Source organism: Peromyscus maniculatus, chromosome 1, assembly GCF_049852395.1.
Source record: "Peromyscus maniculatus bairdii isolate BWxNUB_F1_BW_parent chromosome 1, HU_Pman_BW_mat_3.1, whole genome shotgun sequence".
Taxonomy (NCBI): domain Eukaryota; kingdom Metazoa; phylum Chordata; class Mammalia; order Rodentia; family Cricetidae; genus Peromyscus; species Peromyscus maniculatus.
Window position 1 is genome coordinate 4,620,075 of NC_134852.1, and position 27,625 is coordinate 4,647,699.

The 27,625-nt window shown below is 50.2% G+C and overlaps 1 protein-coding gene across 1 annotated transcript; it reads left to right on the top strand.

The window, feature by feature from the left end:
- Nucleotides 1-3,098: 3,098 nt before the first annotated feature.
- On the top strand, nucleotides 3,099-25,731 carry Cacng8 (calcium voltage-gated channel auxiliary subunit gamma 8). Its single transcript, XM_042266439.2, has 4 exons — nucleotides 3,099-3,556; nucleotides 21,280-21,363; nucleotides 22,149-22,289; nucleotides 24,830-25,731. Exons 1-4 carry the CDS (start codon nucleotides 3,379-3,381, stop codon nucleotides 25,585-25,587), a joined length of 1,161 nt encoding a protein of 386 aa, XP_042122373.2. The 5' UTR covers nucleotides 3,099-3,378; the 3' UTR covers nucleotides 25,588-25,731.
- Nucleotides 25,732-27,625: the final 1,894 nt, after the last annotated feature.

The following is a 27,625-nucleotide window of genomic DNA, read 5'->3' on the forward strand; positions in this document are numbered from 1 at the left end:
CCCCTCCCTCCCTCCTCCCTCCTTCTCTCTTCCAGCTCCGCACTTTACCCAGCGACACGAGAACCAAATTGTCTCCTCACCTTTTTTTTTTTTAAAGCCCGACCCTCTCATCCTGACGGCCCAAGCTCCGAGCTAGCCCCCAGCTCCCCTCCCCCTCACTCTACACCCCCATTCTTCATACGCCTCCTCATCTCCATCCCCTCTCAACCAGGTCGGACGCCTGGGTCCCTTGCTGCTGGGGGAGGGGGGAGCAGCGAGAATTGGGAAGCCCAGAGGTGTTTCTGGGGGGAGGGGTGCTGGCAGCAGGGGCTGGACGTCCCTCCCCAGTGCATCGGAGAGTTGACCTATCATTAACTGAGGTGAGAGATCTTTTTATTAATCGGAGGTGGGTGGGTGTAGATTTAAGGTTCCGTGAATCCCCCTGATTCTGAGGAAAAAAAATCCAGTCTCTCAAACGAAAGACTGTGACCCTCTTCTATCCAGAAGATTTAGAATTGGGGGGTCCTCTATTCCTTTCTCCTTTGCAGATGGACTCAATGAAGAGTCCCCAAAGCCAAACAGATTGTCTCTCAAATTGACAGAAATGAAAAGCTCTTAAAATCTTTATGATGGAGAAAGTCCCTCCTGGTCCCTTTCCTCCTATCCCAGGTTGTAGGGCCCACGAGGCTTGGGAAGAAGGTACATGTTGGGGTCAGAGCTCATGTCCGTGGAAGCAGCATTTGTTAAAACAGTGGAGGTGGTTGCTGTGGTAGTGGTGAGGGGTACAGTCTTGTCTAGAGGCAGAAGGAGGGAAGGAAACTCAGTCCCGGTCAGGGGCCAGCCTTGAAAATGGGAAAGCTGGGAATGGGCCCAGGAAGGGGCTGTGTGTGTGTGTGTGTGTGTGTGTGTGTGTGTGTGTGTGTGTGTGTGTGTGTGTGTAGGCAGGAGCACACGTGTGGGGCACTAGGCCCTGTTGCCATGGAGACACCCCCCATAGACAACCTTTCTCTACAGCCCCTCCTGGGAGCAGACCCGGTCCAGGGCCAGCTGGTGGGGGCGGTGGAGCCAGAGAGGAAACTGGGAGGCCAAGGTCACCCTGTACTGGGACCCAGGGTTTCTAGTTGATGCCTCTCATCCTCCGAGCTTCCGGACTCCTTCTTACGGGGGGATTTGGGAAAGAAGTCAGAGGAAGAGGTTGAAACAGGTGAGGGAAACAGAGCCAGGAAGAGGCAGCCAGGAAGAGGCACGGATGGTCGGGATCTCATAGAAGATAGCAATGAATGGACAGGGAACGAGTTATCCATACCGGAGTTGTAGTTCTGTAGCTTTCTTTCTTTTTTTGTGGTGTGTGTGTGTGTGTGTGTGTGTGTGTGTGTGTGTGTGTTTGGGAGATGACAGGGACTAAGTTCCTACACAGGTGAAACTGTTATGGGAAAGGACTGGGGATATTCCAGAGAAGTCTGCCGGCTGGGCCTGCGGAGGGGATTTTCCTTCGTGAAATAGATGCTGGAAGCTGTGGTGTGTGGAGGAAGTGGGCAAAAGAGAAGGGGATTCTCTATGATGTTAAAAAAAAGTTGGGGATGACAAGTTCTAATATTTTGAAGAGAGTGTGGGGTTCAGAATCACCCGAGAAGATCTAGAATTGAGGGGATCCCTTGCAGTGTAGACTGCTGAGGCTGTGGTGAGTTGTCTGTGCCGAGGACAAGAGCCAAGGCATGCTGGGCAGAACAGGGGAGGGTGATCATATTTTTGGACAGGTTAGATATTAGAACATTTCTGAATGGGAGGAAATCGGGGTCTGGAGGAAGCCATGGCTGTAGTAGGAAACCTTGTGAAGCTCACAGAGCAAATTTTTCTTAATGGAGGGGAGAAAGCAACGGAAGGATGAGTTTGTGTGAGTTGTAGGGAGAACAGAGGCCAGGTTCCAAATACTTTTAAGCAAGACTGAGAGCGGAGTTTTCTTTGAGTCAGAAACATAGCAGGGCGCTGGGGTTGGAAGGGAGGTGGGTGAATGAGGCAAGAGGGTACAGGAGGGACTGTGAGAGCCTACATGACGGAGACAGGACGTCCATATGTCTTCCAAAATCTAGGGGATTTGGAAACTCCCCAGGGAGCTTTTTAAACACCCCAGGTGATTGACTGCTGCTCAGCCCCATTAAATTGGGATTTCTCGGGTAGGAGTCCTGCATCAGAATTTTTATTTCATCCTCTCGCACTTTAAAGATGTGTCCAAGGTGGTAAGGCCAATCCTGAGACACAGGGGCCTATCTAGAGGAAATGGGGGAAGTGTTAGGACTCCTGTGAATAGTGAGGCTCACTTGGGAAGGTTTTTTGTTTGTTTTTTGGAGAGATTGGGGGATTTATTTTTCCTAAGTAGAGGAAATTATAGGAGATATGCCAGGTGCAAAACCAGAAACTTTTGGGGAGGGAGGTATTCTGTCAAGGAGGATATAAAAAATCCAAAACATGGAATTAGTGGGCAATTTTTGTTTGTTTTTCTTTAGATGGGGGTGTCCCATAGTCCAGGCTGGTCTTCAACTTGCTATGTAGCCGAGGATGTCCTTGAACTGATCTTCCTACCTTTACCTCATGAGTCCTGGGATGCTAGACATACACCACCATGTCCCATTTATATTCTGGTTGGGATCAAACCCAAGGCTTTATTCATGTTAGGCCAGCTCCTACCAGCTACATCCCCAGCTGATACTGTGGCTCCTGAATTGGAGAGATACCAGAGGCAAAACTGGAGACCTACAGACAGGCTTTTCCTAAGCAGTGGTCCCACAGTGTGTGTGTGTGTGTGTGTGTGTGTGTGTGTGTGTGTGTGTGTGTGTGTGTGTGTTACTGTATGTGAGAAGGCTGGTAACGGGGCCAAGGAAACTAAGGAGTGAGCAGAGGCAGGGGCCTTCTTGAGATAACAGTGGCGTTTGAATCCAGAGTTGGCTTCCCAAGGGGACAATGGTGATCACAACAGAGGAATGGAGGGTGCTGGGTCCTGACCTCTGAGGATATGGATGGATGAGGGGCAATCTTTCAGTAGAATCTAGCAGGAAAGCCGTTTTGGGAGAAAAGAGGCCGTCTCACAGAATTAACTCCCTCTCTCTTGCCCCCACCAGCTGGAGACCATGGCTTCACTCTGACCTCCGCCTCCGCAGCCACCTGCTCGCTGCCCCCCGGCCCCTCTGGCCCCTCGAGGCCCCCGCTTCTGCCTGTGTTGTGACCCCCCCAGCCGCAGGCACGGCCCCACCTCCGCTGCCCCGGTGGTGGCCCACGGCCCCCCGGCTGCCCGTGGTCAAACTGGAGTCATTGAAACGTTGGAATGAAGAGAGGGGTTTGTGGTGCGAAAAGGGCGTTCAGGTACTGCTGACCACCGTGGGCGCCTTCGCAGCCTTTGGACTCATGACCATCGCCATCAGTACTGACTACTGGCTCTACACACGAGCTCTCATCTGCAACACCACCAACCTCACCGCGGGTGATGACGGACCGCCCCACCGTGGGGGCAGCGGCTCCTCGGAGAAGAAGGACCCTGGGGGCCTCACACACTCAGGTCTCTGGCGGATATGCTGCTTGGAAGGTAGGGTGCAGGAAGGCCCTGGCTGGCCACCTCCCTGAAGCCTGTGCCTCCAGCAAATTGACGGCTAGTGTGTTCTGAGTCTCCATCCCAAGGTCTCCGGGGGTGTGTGCTTCCCTGCTGGAGGTGCTATGATTCCACGCATTCCTCGATCCTCCCTCCTGACCCTCTTCTGGGCTTCTTTTTTTTAATTTTTATTTTATATTTTACTTGATGATGTGTATGGATGTGCCACGTGCATGCTCGGTGACCTTTGAGGTCAGAAGAGGGTGTCGGATGCTCTGGAACTAGAGTTACAGATGGCTGTGAGCCAGGTGGAATTACCATATATGTATTTGTGTGTGTCCGTGTTTTGCATGAGTGCGTGTGTTCAAGTACCCATGTGCGACTGAACAGGGCCTCTGATCCCCTGGAGCTAGGAGTTATTAAAAAGTTGTAAGCTTCGTGATATGGGTGCTGGGAACTGGACTCTGGTCTCTTGGAAGAGCAGGGAGTACTCTCCACTGCTAAGTCACTTCTTCAGCTCCCTTAAATACTTCTTATCCTATCTATCTATCTGTCTGTCTGTCTGTCTGTCATCTGTATTTATCTAGTGTGTACAAGTTCCAGTGTGAATATGGAAGTCAAAAGGCAACGTGAAGGAGTTAATAATCTCCTTCCATTGTGTGCGTCCCAGGGAAGGGACTCAGGTTGTCCCACCCGGCAGCAAGCACCTTCACCCATGAGCTGTCTCACCAGCCCTGGCCATTCTTGCCCCTTCTCCGTGTCTTGGCTCTCCTGTTGGCTCTGTGGGTTCCCAGAACCGAAACAGAGCTATGCCTTCTGACCGCCCCTGGTCCCTCTTCCTCACTCTCCTTCTTGGAGGTCTTCCTCTCCTCATCTGCAGCCCTTAGCTCCTCTCCCCTCAGGACTTCTCCCAAGCTCACATCCTGGTCTTTCTAGTCCTCTTTTGGACAGTTCTACCTCATCCTCCCGGCCTCACGCCTTCCTCAACAGGCTCCTTGCTGCTCTCCACTCTCCCTCCAAGTGTTTTCTCTGTGCTGCTTTCAGGCTCAAACCTGACTCCTTGCCCGGCCCCTCTTGTCCAGGACACACGCTCTCTTCCTCTTCAGCTCCTTCTCTAGCCCGCCCTCCATGCCAATAATTCTTTCACGCACATTTCGGATGTGTCTTTCATGCGTGTAGAGGTGTTGGGCTGGGAAGCAGGACTCTGGGTGCCTTACCATGTGACCCCTATCCTTCCACCTTTCCGAGCCTCTGCGCTCTCATCTGTGGCATCGAGGAGTAGACCAGCAACCTGGAAGCTCCTGCTTTACCGCCAATAGCAGAAGTTTTTACACTTTTTTCCCCTGTTGCCCCTGATGCCTCTCTCCTGCGGAATTACTCACCTCAAGTGAAGAATGGGTGGGCTTTGAAGATGAGTCTGTGGAATGTTCCACACTGGGAAACTAAAGTCAGTCAGCAACATTTCAAAGCAGCAAGACTGCTCCCTAAAGGTCTGCCTTCTGGCTTCCAGCGAGCTATCACAGAAGATCTGATCCCCAGGGCCGGTGTTCAGAACTGACCCCTGCTGGCCCAATATGAGTAGCAGACACTTTTTCAGATCTGGTTACAAAGTCAATCAGCTGTCATAGTCACCTCTGCTCACTGCCATCCCATGTCTCTCCTCTTCTCTGTTACCCCCCACCCCCACCAGGGGGACATGTCACCCGTGTCCACTCTTTTGGTCTGACCAGGCATGAAGTACAGAGCCAACTATGGGAGTTTGCACAGGAACCCTCCATGACAATGTGTGCCATCCATCCATTCATTCATTCATTCATTCATTCATTCATTCATTCTCTCACTCGTTTATCCATGTATTTATCCATCTGTCCATCAGTTTTTATTGGCTTTAAACTGTGTAGCAGGCTCTGTACCTTTTAATTGTGTGTGTATGTGTCAGAATGGGCTGAATGTGTATCACTGTGCAGGTAGATATCAGAGGAGAATTTGCGGTAGTCATTTCTCTCCCTCCACCACGTAAGTTCATGGAACTGAATTTAGGTTGTCAGGCTTGGAAGCGAGCATCTCTGCCCACTGAGCCATCCCCAGGTTCTCCTTGTTGACTCAAGAGCAATAAGGGGCAAATCTCTGACTCTAAATATCTTCTGCTCTGCAAGGAGAGAGAACGACTAATGGAAATAAATAGAAAAAAAGCAGAAATGGAGAGAGGGAGATATCAGGGTTATACATGTGAGTTAATCAAGAAGGCTGGGAGGCATTTCACATAGCAGTTGACATTGGTTGGTGGCCTGAAAGAAGTGAGGTTGGAGACACATGGGTGTATGGGCTGTGGAAACAGTAGCTGCAAAGGCCCTGAGGTGATCATGAATCTGCATTTGGCCACCAATGGGAGGCCAGCATGGCTGGGACACAAGGGAAGGAGAGAGAGGAATGTACAGTCAGGAGACAACAGGCTCTTGATGCCACAGATTCATGTGCACCCCACGGAAGATCCAGCTTTTGCTTGGTGGTGGGAGCCATTGACTGCTCTGGAGTAGGGAAGCCATGGCAGTTGGCTTAAGTTCTAAGAGGATGGCTCTTGCTGCTGCGTTGAGAAATGGCTAAGGGAAGGCTGGAAAGGGAGAATGTGGGAGCTGTGGTTTGAATTCACAGTATATTCCAAAGTTCCCCGTTGGAAGGCATTGCTGACGGAGCAACTGTGGGATCTGAGAGAGAGAGAGACATGATGAGGGGTGTCTTGGAGGCGGGGTTTCTGAACCTCAGCCCTGGTGACATTTTGGAACTGAGAATTCTGTGTGGCGGGGGCTGAGCTGTGCACCGTAGGATGTTGATCTGCTTCTCTATTCTCTGTCTAGTCCCGCCCACCCCCCAACAGTTGTGACAACCAAAATTGTAAATTGTCTCCATACATTATCTACATTCCCCTGGGGAATTAAAAAAAAAAAACAACACACCTCAGGTGAGAAATCCCACGTGATGATGAAGCTTTGACCAGAGCCCTTGGCAATGAGGGAGATCTGCTCATGAGATGGAAGAGCGGGCATTTTGTTCAAATTCCTATGTTTTCTCTTATTTCTCTCATAATTAAGGAGGGATATCACCGGCTCAATTGTGAGCACTTTCAGATTTAGAATGTTTGCCAGGAAATAGTACCTGTGATGGGAGAGGCGGCATTTGTGAAGGGCTTACGGCATGCAGAACGGTAATTGTTTCAGGCTTTTTGTGGAGCACATGGTCGGTGTTGCCCCTGCTACTGAAAACACCCGTGCTACACCTGAGTGTGGCTGCCGCCCAGCTGAGCGTCATTCACGGTCACCGGCGTTTGAGTCTCATGCCCTCGCCTTTGCTATTCCTCTTTTCGCCCCCTTCTTCCTTCCTTCCTTCCTTCCTTCCTTCCTTCCTTCCTTCCTTCCTTCCTTCCTTCCTTCCTTCCTTTCCTTCCTTCCTTCCTTCCTTCTCCCCGCTCCTCTATCTCCATCTCTTCTTTCTGTGGGTTTTGGTTGGGCTTTTGAGATAGGTTCTCAGGTAGGCTGGCTTCTAACTTGCTTTGTAGCCAAGGCTGGACTTTGTTTTTAAAATATGAAGTCTATGCAGTCTCTTTTAATTTTATTTTTAATTAATTAATTAATTAATTTAGTGTGTGTGTGTGTGTGTGTGTGTGTGTGATATACATGCATGCCATGGCCACATAGGTTGAAGTCAGCAGCTAACTCGTGACAGCTAATTTCCTCTTCTCTTCCTACCATGTGAGTTCCAAGGTAGAACTCAGGTCATCAGATCTGACAGCAAGCACCTTGACCCGGTGAGCCATTTCATTGGCCCAGACAAGATCCTCTTGTCTCTGTCTCCTAAGTGCTGGGATTCCACCATGAGTCCCCACACCTAGCTTACCGTTTTTTGTTTTTGAGACAGGACTATACAATGCAGTTTAGGCTAGCCTTCAATCACAGCAGTCCTCCTGCCTCAGTAGCCTAAGTACTGAGACCACCGGTATGAATCACCATACCTAGCTTTTCCCCCAGTAGATTGAACCCAGGGCCTCATGCACACTACGAAGGTACTTTATCCCTCAGCTATATCCTCAGCTTTCTTTTTATTTTGAGACTAAGTGTCCCAGGCTGGCCTTGAACTTGCAATCCTTGCGCCTCAGCCTCCCAAGTAGATGTAATAAAAGGTCTGTGTCAAAAGTCTGGCAGAATTTCATGCTGTTTTCAGATGCCAGGAAACCACTCTTCTTTTCTCCATCCTTTACAAACTGAAGAAGCCATTCTCAGTTAGGTTTGATCTGTTTGTGGTCCTTCTCTCCTCTTGTTTCAGCCTGTTAGAGATGTGGTCTGGGAGGCTGGGGTCAGGGGAGCAGCCTGACTGGAGATGCCAATGGGTTGAGTATCAGTGCATGAGTGGACCAGAGTCACCTAAGAGAAAAAGAAGAAATACAGCAAACGACCGAGTTCATAAAGCGCTTGCTTCACAAACACAAGGACCTGAGTTCCATTCCCAGAACCCAGATAACAAAGCTAGACAGGGTGGCAAATGCTTGTCATGCCAGCATTGGGAAGTCGGAGACATGAGCATCGCTGGGCCTTGCTGGCCAGCCTAGCCTCTAGCCAGGGGCCGTCTCAATGGAAGTAGCGTTCTTTAGAATGACATTCAAACAGCCCAAGAAAAATCAGACAGAAACCATTTGAAGCCAGGCCGGATGGTCCCCTCCTACGATCCTAGCACTTGGGGGCAGGATCTCCAAGGCAGGATCCGTGCTCCAGATGGGCCTACACTACGTAGCAAGACCTTGTCTCAAAAGGGGGGAAAAAAAAAGACAGTCAAAAGGTGTTCTAATTTCATTTCTGTTGTTATGATAAAATACTCTGTCAAAAAATAACTTAAAGGAGAAAGAGACCTTTTCATCTTCTTTTTAAAACTTTCTTTTTATTTATTCTTTGTGTCTTTCCCATCATGCATCTCCATTCCACTCCTTTCCCCATCCCTTTGTATCCACCCTTTGCCCTTGCAACCTCCCCCAACAATAAAATAAAATTTAAGGAGGGGGGGAAGAAAAGAAAAATGGAAAAATCTCATTATGGAAGCTGGAGTGTGACGCAGTGAGTCACACAGTAAACCCTTTAGTCCATCTATCTTGACATGCAAGTGTTCATTGCAAAGACTCATTGGTCTGTTTGGAGGTCTCTGGTTTCTGCTCCACTATCAACGCTGGGCTCTCCCTGGAACTCCTCTTGTGTATCCTGTTGTTGCCTTGTGTTGTGGAGATCCTGCAGCTTTGGATCTACAGGACCAGTCCCTTTACTTGCTCCCACAGATCATCGATGGGCTGAGTGTTGGGGTGGGCCAACTCGTAACCCTGGTTCCGGGTCTGAGTGGTTGCAGGGTTGGTCAGCCTGCCAGCTCCACCCGCTCCTTACCACCGGGGGGGAGCTCTTCAGCATTATACCAGGCTGGTTCACCCCTTGCAGGGATGAGCAAGGGGGAGGGCCAGTTCTGCTTTCATACCCTCAAGGTCGGCTCTCCCACACTTGGACCAGGATACAGTGGATTGTTGTGGGGAAATCTAATAGCTCTTCCCATTACATCCACAGTCAAGAGCTGAGAGAAATGAATGCATGCATGCTGCTTGCTTGCATAGCAGTGCTCAGTTTTCTCTCATACAACCCAGGACCTCAAGCCCAGGGAATGGAACCACCCACAGTGGGCACATCTTGCCACCTCAATTAAATCAATCAAGACGATTCTCCACAGACATGCCCAAGCACCAACCTTATCTAACCAAACAACCCCTTGTTGTGACTCTCAGGTGACTCTAGGTTGTGTCCAGCTGACAAATAAAACCAGCTCTCACAAAAGGGTTAAAGTATGAGGGAGCTGGAGAAATGCATGGCAGGAGAGATGAGAAAGGATCAGATGTTGAGTTTAAACTGGGGAAGTGGGTATGCTGTCAGCCAAAGGAGGTTAGTGTGTCATGGAGCTAGCTTGTGAAGGCTGACTTGACTGTTACTGTACCTGCCATTCATGTGTCACTCAAATAACCCTGCTAAAGAGCTACTGATTTACCCCCCAGAGAAAACATTGGCTCAGAGAAGCACCGTGTCTCGCCCAGAGTCACACAGTTAACACATTGTAGCAGCTGGATTGAAATTTAGGTCCAGAACAAAGCAACAAAATTGCCAGCTTCCAGCCCACTGGGTATTCAAGTGTGTAGAAGGTGGACCTTGAGCGGGACTGGGAATTCTGGGACTCAGTCTCATCTTCCTTTGTGGTATCTGAAATGTTATAGAATTTTTGTCTTGAGGCATAAGCTCTAAAATAAGACAGAGGGGCTTGCTTTTCGTCTGCCACTGAGAGCAGTGTGACCTTGGGCCGTATGTATATTTCAACTTTGCAGTTTCATTTCCGTTATTGCAAAAGGAAGATCATAGTTATGTCTTTTAAAAAAATCTTTTTTATTATTTATATTTTATGTTTGAGTGCTCTGCATGTATCCTTGCATGCCAGAAGAGGGAGTCAGATCCTATTATAGATAGTTGAGAGCCACCATGTGGGTGCTGGGAATTGAACTCAGGACCTCTAGAAGAGCAGCCAGTGCTCTTGACCGCTGAGCCATCTCTCCAGCCCCCCATAATAATATCTTATTCACAAGATTAGGGGGAGTCTGCTTTGGTATGAGTGAAGTGCTTAGTAGGCTATTGGGTGCCGCATACCCAGGTACTATGGTTTACTTATTACTGTTTTCTTCTTATTTCAAGGGATTAAATCCAGAATCCTTCCTCCCTAAGCAGTCAGCACTGCCCAACAGAACCATAATATAATAGGTATATAGAATTAATTTTTTTCTAATAGATGCCTTAGAACCAACAAAAAGGAACAGGTAGTGCTGGGGTGTGCCTCAGCGGAGAGCAACTGCCTAGACCTTCCCACCCCTGTGAGGGCTTGAGGGCAAAGTCCAGTAGTAAATCGCCTGCATAGAACCCACCAATCAGGGGTTGGTGGCTGAGTGGAGTGGGGTGGCTCAGTGGTGGAGCCCTTGCCTAGAATTCACTAGTGAGGGGCCTGGTGGTGTGGTTCAATGGTAAAGCGCTTGCCTAGAATCTACCAGTGAGAGGCTCAGAGTGGGGCTTTGTGGTAGGGTGCTTGCCTAGAATCCGCTAGTGGGGCTCCCTGGCATTTCACTTGGGCTCGATTCCCAGCAGTAAAATCCCGAAACAGGTGAACTTAATATTTAAGCAAGTGTGACCAAAATATCCCATGCAATCCATGTGAAACATCGCCCCTCCCTCTCCTTGCTCCTCTCACATCCTCTTTTTATGAAGTCCAGTGGATTTCCCCCTCACAACCCACGTCTATTGCTGCATCGGGGTGGTGGTACCCACGCTGGACAGCTGTGTCCCAGCCCCTTTCTGAGAACTCTCAGCTACACTCCCAGATCCTCTCTGGGGATTCAACAGTCTGGACCCACGGCCCTATTTATTGCTGCTGACTCTGCAAATCCCTGCGTTCAGCACTTTGCCTGCCTTATTATCTCATTGAGTCTTTGCAATTGTGCCACAGGGAAGGTATTATTATGGCTCCTGTTTGTCAGAACAGCAAGCTGGAGGCCTGAGAAAGGAAAGTGACTCAGGCTGGGGCACCCACAGTGTGAGGCATGCGAAGGACGCAGTGTGCTGGACCTGTTTTCACGTGTCCTGTCCACGGCTGTGCGCTGCCCCTTAACCATTACCTCCTTGTATGTTAGGCAGGTCCTGGGCACAGGGAAGGAGATGTAGAGACCCAGGGACATCCCTGTGCATAAAAAGCTCCTACCTAGCCCAGGGTTCAAAAGATGGCTCAGCAGTTAAGAGCACTTGCTACTCTTCCAGGAGACCAGAGTTCAGTTCTCAGAATCCCTGTCAGGTGGCTCATGACTGACTGTAACTCCAGTGTAAAAGAGATCCGAAACCCTCTTCTGGCCTTCAGGGGCACATTCTGGCCTTCAGGGGTACTCGTATGCACATACCTACCAATCCCCAATTAAAAATAAAATACATCTGGGCTAGGTGTGGTGGCAAACGCCTTTAATCCCAGACTTGAGAAGCAGAGACAGAGGCAGGTGGATCTCTGTGAGTTCGAAGACAGCCTGATCTATACAGTGAGTTTGAAGACAGTCAGGGCTTTGTAGAAAGACCCTGTCCAAAACAAACAAACAAACAAACAACAGCAACAACAACAAAAACCAACACCTGCCAAAACAAACAAACAAACAAACAAACAAACAAACAAACAAACAAACAAATAAATTTTAAAAAATCTTTAAAAAGTGCTAGTTCCTTGCCTGCCGGGCTCAGGTCCTACAAATTGGTACATGCTGTAACCATCACATGATTTGTGTTTCACTTCTCTGAAACCTCACCAGAACCCTATAAAGCCACAGTATCATCTTCATTTCTCAGTGAGGAGACTGAGGCTCAGGGGCATTCTGTTTCCTAAGAGCTGCTTTGCTGGGACTCGGCAGGTCTGGGATGGGAGTCCAGAGAGGTTGGCTCAGAGCCCGAGCTCTGTGACCTCCAAAACCTGGCTGATTGAACCTTCTCCCCAGGTTGCTGCATCTGTGTGGGGTGGGCAGCTTCTTCAGCACCCTGTGCCTCCGTTTCCTCGTTTATAAAGCGGTGAGCCTGTCTATACTTTAGAGGGTCGTGCAGAGTATTGAGTAAGTTAACAAGCCCTTGTCAAATGCTCAGCAGTGACAGGTACATGGTTAGCCGAGAGGGCATTGTTACTGACAATGTGTTAGATTCTTTAGTTTTTCTCTTGTTTGCCTCTGTGTGTGCCTGCATGAGTGTGAGCGTCAGGACGACTTGTAGGAGCCAGTTCTCTCCTATCATGTGAGACCCGGATATCAAATTCATATCGATAGGTTTGGTGGTAAGTGCCCTTACACCAAGCTGCCTTGTTCACGCCCCATCCCACCACCCCCTGTTTTGAGGCGGAACCTCATGTGTATATTGGTTTTGTTTCCCATTTGCTGTGACAAAATACTCAACAAAATCAACTTAAGGGGTGCGAAGTTTATTTGTTTGTCTCAATTCCTGGCTACAGTCCATCATCATCATCGTCATGGGGAGGGGTAAGGCAGGAAGGCTGCTAATCCCATCACAGCCAAAGTCAGAGCGGAGAGCAATGGATTAACACATGCATACTAGTGTTCAGTGCCATCTTTCCAATTACATATGTCTGTCTGTCTATTTATTTACATTTGGGTGGAGGGGAATTTACACCATGGAGCATGTGTGGAGGTCGGAGGATGACCCGTGGTCAGAATCAGTTCTCTCCATCCACCACGTGGATTCCTGGTATCGAAACCAGGTCATCAGGCTTGACAGAAGGTACCTTTACCTGCCAAGCCGTTTCGCTGTCCTACCTTCTCCACTTTATATAGTTCAGGATCTCTTGCTTAGGAAGTTAGCGGTCTCCCCACAATTAGATAGGTCTTCCTACATCAATTTAATTCAGAAATTCCTCACAGATATTCTGGGAGGCTAACCCTAACCTAGACACCCTCTCGCAGCTTTGCCCAGAGGCTCGCCTCCTAGGTGCCCAGTTGATCATTAGTACCATCGCCGTATCCCAGGCTGGCCTGGAACTTGGTGTGTAGCAGTGGATGGGTTGAGCTCTTGATGGTTCTTCTGTACTTCCTGAGTGCTGGTGTGTGTTAACATGCTTGGTTTATACAGTGCTGGTGATGGAACCCAGGGCTTTGTCCAAGTCAGCTGAGCACCCTGCCGACTGAACTATGTGCCCAGCGTTTTTAGTGTGTTTTGGTGACCAGACATACATGACCCTTGCCATTCTGAGGTGGAAACCTGAGACCATCATCTTAACCCACCACACCACCGTGGGTGTGCTGATGGAGAGGATTTATTGTTTAGGGGCTGGGGAGATGGCTCAATTGTTTAAGTGCTTGCCACACATGTGCTGGGACCTGGGTTCAGATCCCTGGCACCCATGGACATAGCACTATAATCCCAGCACTGGGGAGGCAGAGATAGGAGGGTCTAGGGTGTGTTAGCCAGATGGCCTAGCTGAATTGATGAGTTCCAGGTGCAGGGAGAGACCCTGTCTTAAAGAATGAGGTGACAAGTGATTGAGGAAGACACCCAAAGTTGACCTCTGACCTTCACACACACACACACACACACACACACACACACACACACACACACACACACACACAGTCGGGGGGAGGGAGAGAGAGAGGAAGAGAAGGAAGGGTGGAAGGAGAGAGGGAGGGAGGGAGGAAGAGAGAATTTACGTTCAGAAGACATTTTTTCTTTCTAAATAGTGGCAAAGTATACATGTTATAAATTTATCATCTTACTAATTTAAAAATATTTATTTAAGGATGTAGTGGTATGTGCCTTTAATCCCAGCACTCAGGAGGCAAAAGCAGGCAGATCTCTGTGGGTTCAGGACCAGCCTTGTCTACACATTGGGTTCCAGGAAAACCAGGGCTACACAGTTGAGGCCCCATCTCAAAAAAGTTTACTTACTTGTGTGTGTGTGTGTGTGTGTGTGTGTGTGTGTGTGTGTGTGTGTGTGTTCTTGCTTGCTTCCATACTGGAGGCATGTCGTGATGCATGTGTGGAGGGCAGAGAGCAAGCTTCAGGAATTGGTTCTTCCCTACCTCACTGATGCCGGGTCTTTCTTGTTTCTGCCACGGTGCATAGTCTAGGCTAACTGGCCAGTGAACTTGTGGGCGGTTTCCCTGTTTCCATGTCCTATCTCACCATAGTGTGGGGATTACAAATGTGTGCCATTGCATCTGGCTTTTTATACAGGTCTGGGCATCAAATCAGGCTGGCAGGTTTACACCGCACATCCTCTCTGTTCAGAGAGAGCAGTGGTCTCGTTTTCCGTTATGGGGGTGCTTTGCTTTGCCTTGCGTCGAGACAGGGTCTCACACAGCCTGGTGGGCCCGGAGCAGGTTGAGGCTGTGGATGACCTTGAATGCCCCATCTTCCTGATTCCTGGGGAGTCCAGCCCCAGTCCTTTGGTATGCCAGACTGGCTCTCTACCCACTGAGTTACATCCCTAGTGCAATCGTACTCACTGTTAAGCACACAGTTCAGTATCAGTAATGTTGAGTGCATTCACGTTGTTCTATAACTGATCTCCACAACACCTCAGGACCTTGCAAAAACTGAAACGCCATCCATCAAACCTTTCTCCACTCCCCCTCCCCTCCCCTTGGTCACCACTATTCTACTTCCTGTATTTGTGAATTTGATTTCCCCAGGTGTCACAAGTAAATTTTTTTTTTTTTTTTTTTTTTTGGTTTTTTCGAGACAGGGTTTCTTTGTGTAGCTTTGCGCCTTTCCTGGAACTCACTTGGTAGCCCAGGCTGGCCTCGAACTCACAGAGATCCGCCTGCCTCTGCCTCCCGAGTGCTGGGATTAAAGGCGTGCGCCACCACCGCCCGGCGTAAATTTTTATTACACTTTAAATTTATTCCTCTTTTTCTTTTTTTATGATTTTTTTTTTTTTTTTTTTTGAGAAAAGGTTTCTCTGTATGGTCTTGGCTTTCCTGGAACTCATTCTGTAGACCAGGCTGGCCTCGAACTCAGAGATCCACCTGCCTCTGCCTCCTGAATACTGGGGTTAAAGGTGTGTGCCACCACTGCCTGGCTTTAAATTTATTCGTAGTGTTTATGTATATGTGGGTGGGTGAGTATGCCTGTACCAATGCATGGGCACAAAGCAGGAGGACAACTTTCTGGAGTCATTTTTTTCCTCCTTTTACCATGTGGGTCCCAGGGATTGAACTCAGATCCTAAGGCTTTGTGGCTTACAGGCTGAGCCATCTCAACAGCCAAATCATACAGTTTTTGTCTGTGTGGCTGAATTATTTCACATAACATCATGGCCTCGAAGTTCAGCTATGTTATAGTGAGTTTCATAATTCCCTTTAAAAACTGTTTTATTTTTTAAATTAGCAAATGCTAACGATACACAGTGATGGTTTAATTCATGTCACGATTTCATTTTTAGAATGAAATTTGCTGTTGTGGTGATTGTTTTGATTTTTTTGTTTGTTTGTTTGTTTGATACAAGGTCTGTCTATGTACCATGGCTATCCTGGAACTCACTATGTAGATGAGGATGGCCTCACATTTGTACAGATCCTCCCACTTCTACCTCCCTGAGTACTAGGAAGGCATGCACCACCAGGCCCAGCTTGGAGTGGATCTGAAAACAGTCTTGGGTAGCGCAGATGAGTCAGGAGCTGGCTGAGATGACCTTGAACTCATAGTGCTCCTCCTGGGATGACAGGCTTATGTGTAATCATCCTGCTTTAGGAGGTTCTGGGGAATCAAAACCAGGTCCTCTGGTGTGCTAGACCAATACTCTAGGCACTGAGCTTCATCATCAGTACAATTCCTTTTTAAGGGCTGAGTAATACTCCATTGTATACATGGTATTTGCTTTGTCTTGTGCATTCATCTTAGAAGAGAATTTGGGTTGTTCTCACTTTTTAACAAGATACTATGTAGCCCAGACTGGCCTTGACTCAAAATGTAGTCTAGGATGACCCTGAATCCCTGATCTTCCTGCATCCACCTCCTAGGTGCTGAGATTACATGAATTGTGCTAAGAACGTGAGTACATTAATTCCCCTTTACATTGCTGTGTTCAGTTCTTTCAGGTTGAAGTCCAGAAGTGGAGTTGCTGGGTCATGTAGCATTATGTGTGCCCTCAGGCGTCAGAAGAGGGCATGGGATCCACTGGAATTGGAATTAGGGACAGTTGTGAACTGCCATGTTGGTGTTGGGAACTGAATTCAGGTCACTTGTAAGAGCAGCACGTGCTCTTAACCACCGAGTCCTCTCTCCAGGCCCCCTATTTTTCACCTCTTTGAGGACCCTCTTCACCATGCTGTGTCCCACAGTGGCTGTACTACACTTTATTCCTGCCAATAGTGTACACGGTGTTCCAGTTTCTCCACATTTTGCCAGCACTCGTTATCTGATGTTCTGCCCTCTGCCATCCCAGATGACACGATGGTCTCTTGGGCTGAGCGTGGCACTGCACACTTACCATCCCAGCACTCAGGAGGCTGAGGAGAGGAGATGATGAGTTTGAGACCAGCCCTGCTACACAGCAAGACCCTTCTCCATCAAACCAAACCAAACCAAAACCAGAAGACAGTACCTCATTACAGTTGTCTGTTTCCCTAATGATTAGTGACAATGAGTATATGGGTTGTTTGTTTTTGTGTTTTACAAGACAGAGTTTCTCTGTGTAACCATCTTGGCTGTCCTGGAACTCTCTCTGTAGTCCAGGCTGGCCTTGAATTCACAGAGATCTGCTTGCCTCTGTCTCCCAAGTGCTGGGATTAAAGGCATGGGCCAGCACCGCCCAGTTTTGGTTATGTTTTTTAAATTTAGGTGTGTCTTGTGTATGTGCATGTGAGTGCAGTGCTCACCGAGGCCAGAAGAGGGCGTCAGATTCCCCTGGAACTGGAGTTACAGGTGTTTGTGAGCTACTAGATGTGGATGTTGGATGATAGAACTCAGGTCCTCTGCAAAAATCTGACATGCTCTAACTGCTGAGCCATCTCTCTGGTCTCTGACATCTTTTAAAGAATTTTTGAATTACATCTCTATCTATCTATCTATCTATCTATCTATCTATCTATCTATCTATCTATCTATCGTGTGTGTGCATGCCTGTGTGCTCACCTTTGAGAATGTGCACCATAGTGAACATCTGAATTTTAGAGGAGTTGGGAGTTGTTTTTCTCCTTCCACCACGTGGGGCTTGGGGATGGAACTCAGGTCGCCAGTCTTGGTGGCAAGCTCCTTTATCCACCAAGCCTACTTGCTGGCCCCCCAAACACCTTTTTATTTTCATCTTGGCCCGTTCACTCAGTCTTTCATTACAAATTCATTCCTCCCACCCCCAACCTTTTTCCTGTCTTGTAGCACAGGACAATCTCTACCTTGCTATGTAACCAAGGACAACTTTGAACTTCTGAATTTCCTGCCTCTCTCTTTCCTGGTGCGAGGAATACAGGCGTGCGTACACCACAATACCCAGTTTATGCTGTGCTGGGGTAGAACCTCTGGCCTTGTGCATATCGGGCAAGCATGCTATCGTTTGGGGCTACATACCCAGTCCTCATGGCAAGTATTTATTAAGCATTTACTATGGATGAGACAGTGTTTGAGAAGATGGAAATGCACTGATGGACAGGCCAGATGCTGGCACTCCAGTGGTGAGTGTCTGAACACTTTGGTGTGGGTTCTGCTTCCTTCAGCCACCAGTGCTGATTTGCTGAGCCTTTCTGTGTCTTGTTTTCCACATCTGGGCAATGGATACTGTCCAGGGGTTCTATTGCTGTGATAAGACACCATGACCAAAAGCAACTCGGGGAGGACAAGTTTTATTTTATCTTACAGCTCACAGTCCACCATGAAAGAAAAGTCAGGGCAGGAACTCAAGGCAGGAACCTGGAGGCAGGAACTGAAACAGACACCATGGAGGAGGGTACTTACTGGCTTGCTCCTCATAACTTCCTCAGCCTGTCTTGTTTTTTCCCCTCTTTTTTGTTTTGTTTATTGTTTTTTGAGACAGGATCACTATGTGTAGCCCTGAAAGTCCTGGAACTCGCTCTGTAGACCAGGCTGGCCTTGAACTCACAGAGATCCACCTGCCTCTGCCTCCTGAGTGCTGGGATTAAAGGCATGTGCCACCACCACCCGCCTAGCCTGTTTTCTTATAGCACCCAGGACAACCACCCCTGGGGTGGCACCACCAACAGTGAACTGGGCTCTCCCACACCAACCATTAGTCAGGAAAATGCACCACAGGATTTCCCACAGGCAAATCTGGTGGGAGCACTTTCTCAACTAAGGTTCCCTCTTCCCAAATGACTTTAGCTTGTGCCAAATTGACACAAAACTGACCAGCACAGGTTACAATAGGTCAACAGAACATTCACTTATGTCCCAGGCCAAGTGTGTTAAATCTCTTTATCTGGATCCTCTTTTCACATCAACACAGTGAATTAGATCCTATTCTTTGGATCTTTATATGTGAAGGCACAGAAACAGTTAGTACATACATTAACAAGGTGTCAGAACAAGGATGGTCCAACAGAAAACTGTAGGATTAAAAAAAATACTTATTTTTATTTTCTGTGTATGCATGTGCACTGTGTGCATGCCTGGTGCTCACAGAAATCAGAAGAGGGCGTTGGATCTCCTGGGACTAGAGTTAGGGATAGCTGTTAGGTGGGATTCGAGTTAGGGATAGCTGTTAGGTGGGATTCGAGTTAGGGATAGCTGTTAGGTGGGATTCGAGACTGCGCAACTCAGCCTGGGTCCTCTGCAAGAGAAGAAGGCACTCTTAACCACTGCGCCATCTCTCCAGCTCCCCAAATGGGATTCTTAGCACCAACCGTTTGGTCTGAACATGATGCCAACCTTATCTTCTTATTTTTAATTATAATTAATTTAATTAGGTAATGGGGGGGCACAGACATGTCCTCTCTATTTGCGATGTGAGTCTCAGGGATCAAACTTAGGTTGCTCACTAAGCCACCTTGCAAGCTCCATTATTTCTTTTTGTGTGTGTGGTGTATGCATGTGTGTGTGTGTGTGTGTGTGTGTGTGTGTGTGTGTGTGTGTGTGTACGTGCACACGCATGCATGCAGAAGCCAGAAGAGGACATCAGATGTTCTGCTGTATCCACTCTCTGCCTTTCCTCCTCCATACAGGATCTCTCACCGAACCTGAAGCTAGATTGGCAGGCGGCAAGTCCTGGTGATCCCCCTGTGTCTGACCCCTTCCCCCCAGCACTGGAGTAACAGACGCATGTGACCATGTCTGTTTTCTTTCTCTCTTTCTTTCTCTCTTTCTTTCTTTCTTTCTTTCTTTCTTTCTTTCTTTCTTTCTTTCTTTCTTTCTTTCTTTCTTTCTTTCTTTCTTTCTTCTTTTTCTTTCTTTCTTTCTCTCTCTCTCTCTCTTTCTTTCTTTTTCTTCCTTCCTTCCTTCCTTCCTTCCTTCCTTCCTTCCTTCCTTCCTTCCTTCCTTCCTTCCTTCTTTTTTTTTTTTTGAGACAGGATTTCTCTGTATAGCTTTGGCAACTTTCCTGGAACTCACTCTGTAGCCCAGGCTGACTTCGAACTCACAGAGATCCGCCTGCCTCTGCCTCCCGAGTGATGGGATTAAAGGCGTGCGCCACCACCGCCAGCACCCATGTCTGTTTTTTTAAGTGGCACTGGAGATTTGAACTCAGATACTCGCGCTTGCTCAGCAAGTGCTTTTACCCACTGAGCCACCTCTCCAGCCCCTAAAGCTCTTTCACTGCGCATCAAGTGTCTTAATCAACACAGGAAGCACTTACACATTTGGGCCTTCACAGCATTACTCACTGCCTCAGACTCATTCTTTCCATTTCCCTGCTTTATTCCTAGTTCTTCCCCTGCATTCCTATGCCTGACTTGTTCCAGCCTCTTTCTGCTGTCTTTATAGTCATTCATTATCCATTCCATCCATCCATCCATCCATCCATCCATCCATCCATCCATCCATCCATCCATCCATCCATCCATCCACCCACCCCTCCTTTGAGGCATCCTGGGAGCCAGGCTCTGTGCCATGCAATGTTAGGGATACAAGAAGTCATATCTTAGTTATCTCCCCACCCCACGTTTTAGGAACTCTCAGCTTGCAGAGGATAAAGAATATCAAAAAAGTCTACCTGATGCATGCACTACAAGGGACAGCCCAGGGAACTGTTAGCTCTGGAAGGTCCATCGTGTGTGTGTGTGTGTGTGTGTGTGTGTGTGTGTGTGTGTGTGTGTGTGTATCCCTGAACTGTTTCTGCAGAACAACTATTACATCTGCAAAGACCAGCAGGTTGGAGGGAGGTTGGAGTTGAGAATGAATGTATTTATGCCATTTGTTTTCTCAGGCTATATACCACAGGCAGTAAAACAGAACCTGTTCCAAAGGATGAAACAGATAGGTTCTAGCTGGGTGGGAGGGTGAGGGTCGGAGAGAGGAGGGGTGAGGCTGCAACACGGATGGACGGTTCTTGGGAACTGCAGTGTTTTAGGAGTCCCTGGTTTTTCCACGCATTTTCAGCCTTTTCAACAAGATTAGGTACAAGGGTGCCTCGACATGGCAGCGATGACTTCCTTGAAGGGGAAATGGGAAGCCACATGAATTGAGAGCAAAATCTCTAGAATTGAATACTTGGAAGGATGTCAGCCTCTGAGGTAGTTTTGTTCTCCCTCCCCTTTCCTCCTATCTCCTCTTCTCTCTCCACCCCTTCCCTCCCTGCAGGATCTTAAGTATCCCAGGCTGGCCTCAGAACTCTCCGTGTAGTCAAGAGTGACCACGATCCTCCCATCCTCCTACTCCTACTTCCGCGTTGTGCTGAGATTACAGGCGTGTGCCACCACACCTGCCTTTTCCTCTTCCTACCCCGCCCTCCTTTCTGGTCCTTAAAAAAACATTCTTAATACAGGTGGGAAACAGATCTGAGAGGTGCAAAGTTTGCCCTGACACCAGTTGGGGAGTAAGATTTCCACCTCTTAATCAGCCCAGAGAGAGCGGGGATAGGAATTGGGGTCTGGGGGTGTGCGTCTGAGTAGGGGAGGGTCTTCTCAGAAATATTGGGGTTGCCTGTACCACCCTCTGAAGATCCCACCGTCCCCACCCCTTCTCCAGGGTTGAAAAGAGGTGTCTGCGTGAAGATCAACCACTTCCCGGAGGACACGGACTACGACCACGACAGCGCGGAGTACCTGCTCCGTACGTGGGGGTGGGGTGGGGGGTCCGAGGATCCAGGTGGGACGAGGAAGGATGGTGCGAGCACTTGGAAGGAGAGGGGCGGAGGAGGGGGACTGGGCGGAGCTTGGGCCTCACTCCTGTATTAGTTTCCCAGCCAATCCAGGTCCAGATGCTCAGGACCAGAGGGGCAGGCCCAGCGGGGGATCCTGGGTGATGATTGGTCGGTTCGATGTCTATGGCCGGGCAACTTTATATAGTAAAGGGTTGTAGATTGGCCGGACTGACTACTCCGCTGGGGAAGCCCATGCCGTGATTGGGCTGTTATCCCGAGAACGTAGCAAAGCCTTAATTATGATTGGCTGCTTTAACCAAGCTCAGAAATAACAGAATCTGATTGTCCAAGGTTTTAGGAACGAGTGGGAAAGAACGAGTGGAAAGGGAGAAAAAAAGGGGGGGGGCGGAGATAGAGAAGGATGTACACACAGCGAGGGAGAGAGGGATGAAATATGGAGATACAGGCAAGAGAGGGATGAAGACAGAGAGAAAAAGAGTGGGAAAGAGAAACGTGATAAAAGTGCAGAGAGAAGGGAGAGGAGATGGGGGGGGGGCGCAAAGAAAGAAACTTTAAAAACAGGAGGGGAAATGAGACAAAAAAGAAAAGAACCAGAGAGGCAAAATTAGTGAACTAAATTTAACTAAGCAAAGAGGGAAGCAGGCAGGAGGCGCCGTGGGCCCGGGGCGCAGTGGCCCGCCTGACCGCCCTCGCTCTCTCCTCTCCTTCCTCCTCTATTCTTCCGTTCCCTCAGGAGTGGTCCGGGCCTCCAGCATCTTTCCGATCCTGAGCGCCATCCTGCTGCTGCTCGGGGGCGTGTGCGTGGCTGCCTCCCGCGTCTACAAATCCAAAAGGAACATCATCCTGGGCGCGGGGATCCTGTTTGTGGCAGCAGGTGAGAGGCAGAGGGAAGGGGCGGCGGGCTACCCACGGACGCGCGTGGGCGTCTGCGTGTGCATGGGCGCATGCGACTGAAGAGCCAGCCTGCCCCAAGCGCCCCCTGGGGACCGGAGCTTTCCTAGGCTTCTCCCATGCTGCACCACCTCCAGCTGGGTAAGGTAGGTTTAGGTTTAGTTTGCGCCTGCACAGACTATAGTGTCTGTGGGTAAAGTGGGAGGCAAGGAGGGGAGTTTCCCTAGCTGTCCTAGAGAACTAAGGGAGCCGTCTGGGATGTAGGCGGGGACCTGAGACACTTGGAGTCTAAGGATAGGGAGGTGGCCTTAGGAAGACAGGGACTGAAGAAGAAGACATTGACCTGGGTGGATACTAAAAGGGGCTGGTCCTAAGAAAAACCTCTAGGCCTCTCTGTGAGTAGAGACCCCTTTGAGAGGTTGAATGATGCTTTCTTAGGGGTCATATATCAGATATCCTGCATTATGATTCATAACAGTAGCAAAATTACAGTTATGAAGTAGCAGTAAAAATAATTTTATGGCGCCGCATGGCAGGGGGTGGGTGGTGGGTGGGGTGGGGTGGTGGGTCACCACAGCATGAGAAACTGTATTAAAGGGTTGCAGCATTAGGAAGGTGGAGAACCACTGCTCTAGGCCTAGGAAAATGAAACTGAAGGTGGGAAAGGCTAGGCTTTGCCTATTTGAGGAGGAAGGCCATTTTCTGGAAATTCAAAAGGAGAGAGGTTATGCAAGAAAGAAGCTAGACCAAGGCCAGAATGTGGGGTTGGTTACCGCAAGAGCTAGGGCCTTGGGTTGTGCATGTGACTGGGTCGATAGTGTGCACAAAGCCCTGGGTCCCATCCCCAGCCACATACAACCCCTTGTGTAATGCCTGCCTGTAATCCAGGAGGATCAGAAGTTCAAGGTCATCTTTGGCTACATGAAGACTTTGAGGACTGCCTAGGCTTTGTGAAGAAAATATCAAAATAAAGACATCCCCCCACCCCAAATAAAACTGGCCTAGGGTAGCAGACACCAGCATAATAAATCTTAAGGAGCAGAGCTCAGACCCACTTGTTAAGGGTAAGATTAGGGCTGGAGAGTGGGGTAGAATGCAGAAAAGGCCCCCTTCTTCTACACAGGGATGTAGTTTAGGCCAGTGGGAATGGGGCTTGCTTTAGATCCCCAGGATGGTTTGGACCAATGGGTAACAGGATTTATCTCCCCCCCCCCCACACACACACCATGGTGGAGACTGGATTAATAAGGGCAGGGCTTACAATCCTAGAAGGAAGTTTAACATATTTAATAGGCAGAGTATGTGTTGTGGAGAGGGGTGGTCTAGACCTGCTCAGGGAGGAGCTGGTTAGGTCCGGGAGAGGTGTGTGGCAGAGGGCCTGGGGATTAGAAACTGGAGGTTGGGCCGGGAGCAGAAGGGAGATTTATTCTAATAAGAGCAAACGTGAGGTTGGCAAGGGCGGACTAGACTCATTACCTAGGCCAGCGCTCTATCGTGCAGGGAGGGTTAGGTCAGCAGTGGGCGGAGCCTAGAAATTTAAAGTGGGATTACATCCTTAGCAGCAAAAAGGAGCAGAGGGAGGAAGCTGCGGAAAACACGGGTTTACACTTCGGACAGGACCTGCAAACCAAGCCTGGGACTACATCACCAAAGGTGGATTTGAGACCAGTCAGTGTTGGGCTTAGATGTGCTAGGGCCGAGTTTAGAGCCATGAGGCTAGATAAGAAGGGGCAGAACCTGGACTCCGTGGGGGTGATTAACCTAAGATGCCGGAGGAATCAAGATCATTAGGACAGGGATGGTTTGTTCTCAGCCATTGTCAGGACTCTCCGAAGTAAGGTCTGAGTCTTCTTGGGGGCAAGGCCTTGGCCACATAGGGGTGCAATTTAGACCCATGTAGGTAAGGCCTGTGGAGCTGGGCTTGATTAGATTTCTGAAGTAGGGGTTTAGACCAATGACGGTGGGACTCAGATTCCTGAAGACGGCTTAGGCCAATGGGAACAGAGCTTGAACTCCTCTGGTGGAGTTTTGACTCCTGGAGGCGGCCTTAGATTCTTGAGGTGGAGTTAGCCCACTGGAATGGTACTTACACTTCTTGGGGGTGAAGTTCTGACCAGTGGCAGTGAGGCTTAGGCTCTTTGGGTGGGATTTAGTCCAGTATGGGTGGGGCTTAAGTTCTTGGGTGGAGTTTAGCTAGCAAGGCTAAGACTGCTGGAGTAGAATTTAACCCAGTGGGAACAAGGGCGGGTTTAGACTCCTGAGTGGGGTTTAGGCCAATGTGGGTGGGGCTCGGACCAGGTGGGCAGGACTTAAGACTCCTGAGGTGTAGTTTAACCAAGTGGGAACCCGGCTTAGACTCCTAGAATAGTTTTTAGCCTAATGGGTCTCTGGGCTTAGACTCCTGGGATGGAGCCTGGCCCAGGGGAGGACCCGGTTTAGACTCCAGGGGTCTTAAGACAGCCAGGGGACCGTAGGCCCTGGCGACAGCGGCCTCGAGGCTCCCACATGACCGTCTCCATCCAGGCCTGAGCAACATCATCGGGGTGATCGTGTACATATCGGCCAACGCGGGCGAGCCGGGCCCCAAGAGGGACGAGGAGAAGAAAAACCACTACTCGTACGGCTGGTCCTTCTACTTCGGCGGGCTGTCCTTCATCCTGGCCGAGGTGATCGGCGTGCTGGCCGTCAACATCTACATCGAGCGCAGCCGCGAGGCGCACTGCCAATCTCGCTCGGACCTGCTCAAGGCCGGCGGCGGCGCGGGCGGCAGTGGCGGGAGCGGCCCCTCGGCCATCCTCCGTCTGCCCAGTTACCGCTTCCGCTACCGCCGCCGCTCCCGCTCCAGCTCCCGAGGCTCCAGCGAGGCGTCGCCGTCGCGGGACGCGTCTCCCGGCGGCCCCGGCGGCCCGGGCTTCGCCTCCACGGACATCTCCATGTACACGCTCAGCCGCGACCCGTCCAAGGGCAGCGTGGCCGCGGGGCTGGCGGGCGCCGGGGCAGGAGGCGGCGGCGGCGTGGGCGCCTACGGCGGGGCGGCCGGAGGCACGGGGGGCGGCGGGGCGGGCGCCGAGCGGGACCGCGGGGGCGCAGCCGGCTTCCTCACGCTGCACAACGCCTTCCCCAAGGAGGCGGCGTCTGGCGTCACGGTCACGGTCACCGGACCTCCCGCTGCGCCCGCGCCCGCGCCGCCCGCTCCTGCAGCGCCCGCGCCTGGGACCCTGTCCAAAGAGGCCGCCGCGTCCAACACCAACACGCTCAACAGGAAAACCACGCCCGTGTAGGGGCGCGCGCCCTCGCGGGGAGCCGTGGGGGCGCGTCCGGGGCGCGTGCGCGGGCGCGCGTGCAACGAGGCCGCCGGATCGGGGTGCCCCCCAGCCCTATCCCCGCGAGCGCGCTGGACACCGCTGGGCCTTCTCGCCCCTCCCCGCGCCCCTCCGCACCCTCTACCCCCGGGCGTGGGAAGCCCGGTCACGCTCCGAAGCAGGGACCCTTGGGGAGGGGGACGGGACGGGAGAAGGGGCTCTGGCGTGGGAGCGCTGTGTTTTATTTTTGTGTGGGGGGCATTTCAAGGGAGGGAGGGAGGGCCGTGGTGTTTTTTGCAGTTTTGAGATGTTTTCTTTTTAAATGTTTTGCTGTGTGCATGTGGGGGCGGGGCGGGGGGAGGGAAGGGAGGGACTCCCAGCCCAGCCCAGCCCAACTCCTGGAGAGGGGCTCATAACACATGAATATAGAGTTACATCTACAACTATATATACACATGTTCTGTATAAAGAGACAGGCCAGCAGAAGGCAAAGGCCAAGGGAGGGACGCGCTGACATTTAGTTCACTTTTTCATTCATCTTTCGACAAGGGCTTATTAAGCACCTACTATGTACCAGGTGATGGGTACAGAAGGCGGTGCTAGGGAGGAGGGGACATAAACGCAGGGACATAAACGCAGGCGCATCCATTCATCCATTCCTGGAAATTTTATGTGTGTGCACGCGCGTAACCGCTAGGCATTGTACTCGAGGGAAGAAAATAGGGTCCCTGGTGTCCTCACAGAGTTTACATCTTGTACATGAGACGGCCGTTAATCACAGAATCATGTACCTACCCAGTAAAACGAGACGCAGAAATGTAGAGGCCCGCTGGGGCTGTAGCTCTCAGTCCATAGAGTGCTTTCATAACACAAGCCCTGGGTTACATCCCTAGCATTGCATAAACTGGGTGTAGTGGTGCACACCTGTAATTCCAGCCCTTGGGAAATGGAAGATGAAAGCTGGAGGGTCGGGTGTTCAAGGCCACCCCGGGCTGCGTGCTGAGACTGAGGCCAGCCTGGACTATGAGACTCCTGTAGTTTTCAAAAGGCACACCCCCGGGGTGGGGTGGGGGTGAACATGAGATGCTGCAGAGTGCTCCAAGCTAGGGTAATTAACTCAGCCAAGTATATTGACAAAGAGTGGTACTAGCTAGTCAGACCTGGGGTGCGGTGACCCAGGCAGAGAATTTAACAGACCAAGGTCCTGGGACAGGAAGCAGCTTCCAGGGTGTACCGAAGGGTAGTGAGCCAGCTGTGATTGAGCGAAGACAGAGTCTGCAGACAAACTGGCTCAGGACTCCTAAGTGACTTATTATAAGGGCAACACGAGGGCCATGAAGTGGCTTTCAGCAGGAATGGAGCACAAAGACTCAGAGGTAAGAGTTAAGAGGCAAAGGCTCCTTGTGGGAGGCAGAATACTCTGCTACAAACGCTGGATCTCGGCGTTTGATGTTCAGGAGGCCAGGGAGGCTGGGGTCATTTTCCATTCATTCATTCAGCCACTCACCTACTAACTCTTAGCTGCTGCCATTCTGTGCTGTGTGAGTTGAGATCTGGGGGGTGACAGATCACACTGTTCTGCTTTCAGTGTAAAAAACATGCAATCCAGGAAGGCCATTGGGTGCTCTATCAGGGTCACGGTGGTCACCTGAGAACATGGGACAGAGTGACCCACCGCCACATATGTGCAGGGGGAACAGAACATCCGAGAGTATGTGATGTCTGCATTTAAAGGACCAGCAGGTGTCTGATATGTGCTGATGGAGATGAAGGCAACTTGGGCAAGAACCCCATGGAAGCGAAACAGCATGATGTGCAGGAGGTGGGAGCGAGGGCGGGACAAGGACGATGACTCTGGGATGGCGAAGTCCAGTGGCAAACCTGGGAGGTGAGGTAGTGGAGGACCTACACACCCGAGTCTTAACAGTGACCTGAGTTCCAGGCTGAGGGTCCTGGGCTTGCTTCTAAGGGGACTGAGAGAGGAGGACAGCAGGACTGAACTGGGTTGGGGTTCTGG